Source organism: Uloborus diversus, chromosome 3 (genome assembly GCF_026930045.1).
Source record: "Uloborus diversus isolate 005 chromosome 3, Udiv.v.3.1, whole genome shotgun sequence".
NCBI lineage: Eukaryota > Metazoa > Arthropoda > Arachnida > Araneae > Uloboridae > Uloborus > Uloborus diversus.
In genome coordinates, this window is record NC_072733.1 from 204762223 (window position 1) to 204763299 (window position 1077).

General features: G+C 45.4%; 1 protein-coding gene across 1 annotated transcript; it reads left to right on the forward strand.

The window, feature by feature from the left end:
* Nucleotides 1–231: 231 nt before the first annotated feature.
* LOC129219242 (U-scoloptoxin(20)-Cw1a-like) lies at nt 232–548 on the forward strand (the record flags this gene model as incomplete). The annotated part of the gene is given in 1 exon segment (XM_054853568.1): nt 232–548. A coding segment is annotated over 1 exon segment (263 nt), but the record flags the coding sequence as incomplete, so codon positions are not given.
* Nucleotides 549–1077: the final 529 nt, after the last annotated feature.

The following is a 1077-nucleotide window of genomic DNA, read 5'->3' on the forward strand; positions in this document are numbered from 1 at the left end:
GTCACGTTGCTTTGTTTACGTCCACTATCAGCTCTCGCTAAATGGACTATAGGTTTTTTAAATTTGTGAGTTATTATAAGGGGTCAGATTACAGGACATAGATCTGTTCTCCATTACGAGATGCAAATAGTGAGGGAATTTGATTTAGCAGTTGTAACAATATCAATATTTTGCAATTCATTTCAGAAATGTTAATCTTCTCTTGTGGGACATAATGGATTTGTTTTTCAGAGATTCTGGTGTTGGGCATGATGATGCTGTTGGCCGTCCTGCCCCCCGCCCACGTGCTCTCCTTGGCGTGTAACGCGTGCGGCCCAGAGTGCGCCAACGCCTGCGGAACCGCCATGTTCCGCGCCTGCTGCTTCAACTACAACCGAAAGCGCAGCCTGCCCCTCACCCCCGAAGCCGCCCCTCCACCCGTCGCCTTCTGGTTGCAGCTCCTCTCCGACGCACAACAACGGCAGCAAGATCAGCCCGAGAACTACACGCTTTAACAAACTGTATCGGACCTCCACAAGCCATAGAATAAAAAGTGCTATAAGATCTAAGTCATTTTGTTATTTTTTCCTCTCCCAGACATTTGGTATAGCTTGACCACCGATTGATGGTGGATGCCCTGGAAGCGGAAGCAGGACACTTCATTTTCTAATAGTAGGTAGAATCAGCTAGAGAGCACGAGAAGTAGCGTTTTTACTGCGTGCGCGTTCTCGCTGATCCTACCTGATAAAAACTGAAGTGGCCTGCGTTCACTTTCAGTTCTTCCACCATCTCTCAGTGGTCAAGCTATACCATCTTAAAGAGTCATACTTTGCAAGCGGGAAGAGTCATTGGAACACATTCAAGTCACGTGAGCAAGACATGAAAAACCAACTTCTACACTACCGGAGTAAGCAGAAAGCGCTCCGACAGCTCTTTTATATCTAACTAGTCAATACAGTACGGACCTCATCAGTTATGAAATTTCTTTCTGTGTTACTGGACAAACTAAGAGGAGTTGACGATTTCTCCGGCTATACCTTGAAGGTCTATGGGTACAAGAGTCATCGTTACAAAAGCATTTATATGAATAAAATATGT